Source organism: Ciona robusta, chromosome 6 (assembly GCF_009617815.1).
Source record: "Ciona robusta chromosome 6, ASM961781v2".
Taxonomy (NCBI): Eukaryota; Metazoa; Chordata; class Ascidiacea; order Phlebobranchia; family Cionidae; genus Ciona; species Ciona robusta.
The window spans coordinates 4814825-4816218 of NC_143240.1; the positions used below are offsets into that span (position 1 = coordinate 4814825).

At 36.2% G+C, this 1394-nt stretch overlaps 1 protein-coding gene across 1 annotated transcript; it reads right to left on the reverse strand.

Moving 5' to 3' along the window:
• Positions 1–185: 185 nt before the first annotated feature.
• LOC149735210 (uncharacterized) lies at positions 186–1275 on the reverse strand. The gene is made up of 4 exons (XM_089880088.1): positions 1011–1275; positions 801–952; positions 490–666; positions 186–433 (listed from the first exon to the last, which is right to left on the reverse strand). The coding sequence occupies exons 1-4, from the start codon at positions 1203–1205 to the stop codon at positions 328–330; spliced, it is 630 nt and encodes a 209-aa protein (XP_089736214.1). The 5' UTR covers positions 1206–1275; the 3' UTR covers positions 186–327.
• Between the last annotated feature and the right edge of the window lie 119 nt (positions 1276–1394).

Sequence of the window (1394 nt, forward strand, 5' to 3'; positions counted from 1 at the left end):
TTATGATGTCATAATGCACATCGTTAAGTGCTTAGTCATGCTATTGATAACGATCGATGTCATAATAGACCCATTGTCTTCGTACACACACAGACGCGCATTAGTGTGACAGCGACAACAAACAAATCAACGAATTGTTTGTTATCTCCATGTTAGATCAACCATAGATATCTTTAATAATGCTGTTTACACGATCTCGGATAAAATTTATTTCAACGCTTAATATTTACAATGATGACATCATAATATCTGGATGATGTCATATTCACTTCACAAATCACAATAATTTAATGTCATAATATCTTGATGACATCACAATAGTTGATGTCATACAGGCATAGATTTTGAAACAGTTTTTGTAACAGCGCTTGTAAAAAGTTGGGAAATGAATTTCAAACCAGTTTGACCTCCAGGTATGTAAGAGACCAGGTACCTGTAAGTGGGGTGTTAAAGTTGGTGACATGTAGGGGGTATGTTAAAGTTACTCACCATAGCAAAGCAACCACTTGAATAATTGCCGCGATTATCGTTAAACTGGAACTTTTCATTCCCATTGAAAAATATAAAGTTGCAAACAATGAAATAAAATACGAAAATGTGAATGGGAGTCTCTCCTTTGACATGAGGTGTTTCATGTGGTTCCATGGACCCCAGAGGAATGAAAAACTAGAAATATGAAGAACATCATTAAGAATCTGTTCGAATCTGGATAGCGAAGATCAACTTAAATAAACCAACAAAGAAACCGGTGTTAGCAGCAAACAAGTCCTTAAAACACAAGATGTTGACGAGTAATTTACCTGTTAATCAAGAATAAACTTCCAAGGGAATAAAGCAGAGCAAACTTTCGTGCTTTAAACAACAACACAGGAATGTAGACGCTTGCTAGCGAGAAACAGAACACCCCGCCCACCAAGCAACCACCAAAACCAAGCAGTCGTTGGGTCTTGGACTGAAATGCAAATGAAATCCAATATTGTGGACAATATATTAATTTATTAATTAATTACCAACGCTGGGCACATCGGGTCTTTCTTTGCCGCGCTAAACCAATTGCTTTCATCGTCCTTTGATTCTTTTTCACCGAATATATTCGGAATCGGCACAGATACCGATGTAGGCATCCATGATAACAAGCCTTCACTTTCGCTACCCGAGTTATTACCTTTCTTTTGCTCGTTTAAATATTCTTTCAACTTAGACATTGTTTACAAAGTTTCCACAACTTTTGTTTCGTGGCGATATATTAGTGTTGCCAGGTACAAATATTATTCGTAATTCTACTTTTAAAACGGAAACACTGGATAATTCAAGGGGATTTCCGGTGTCACGTGACGGAAATAGATTGTAAACAAAATATTTTGAAATAATTTGAACTTGTGAATTTGCTTTAT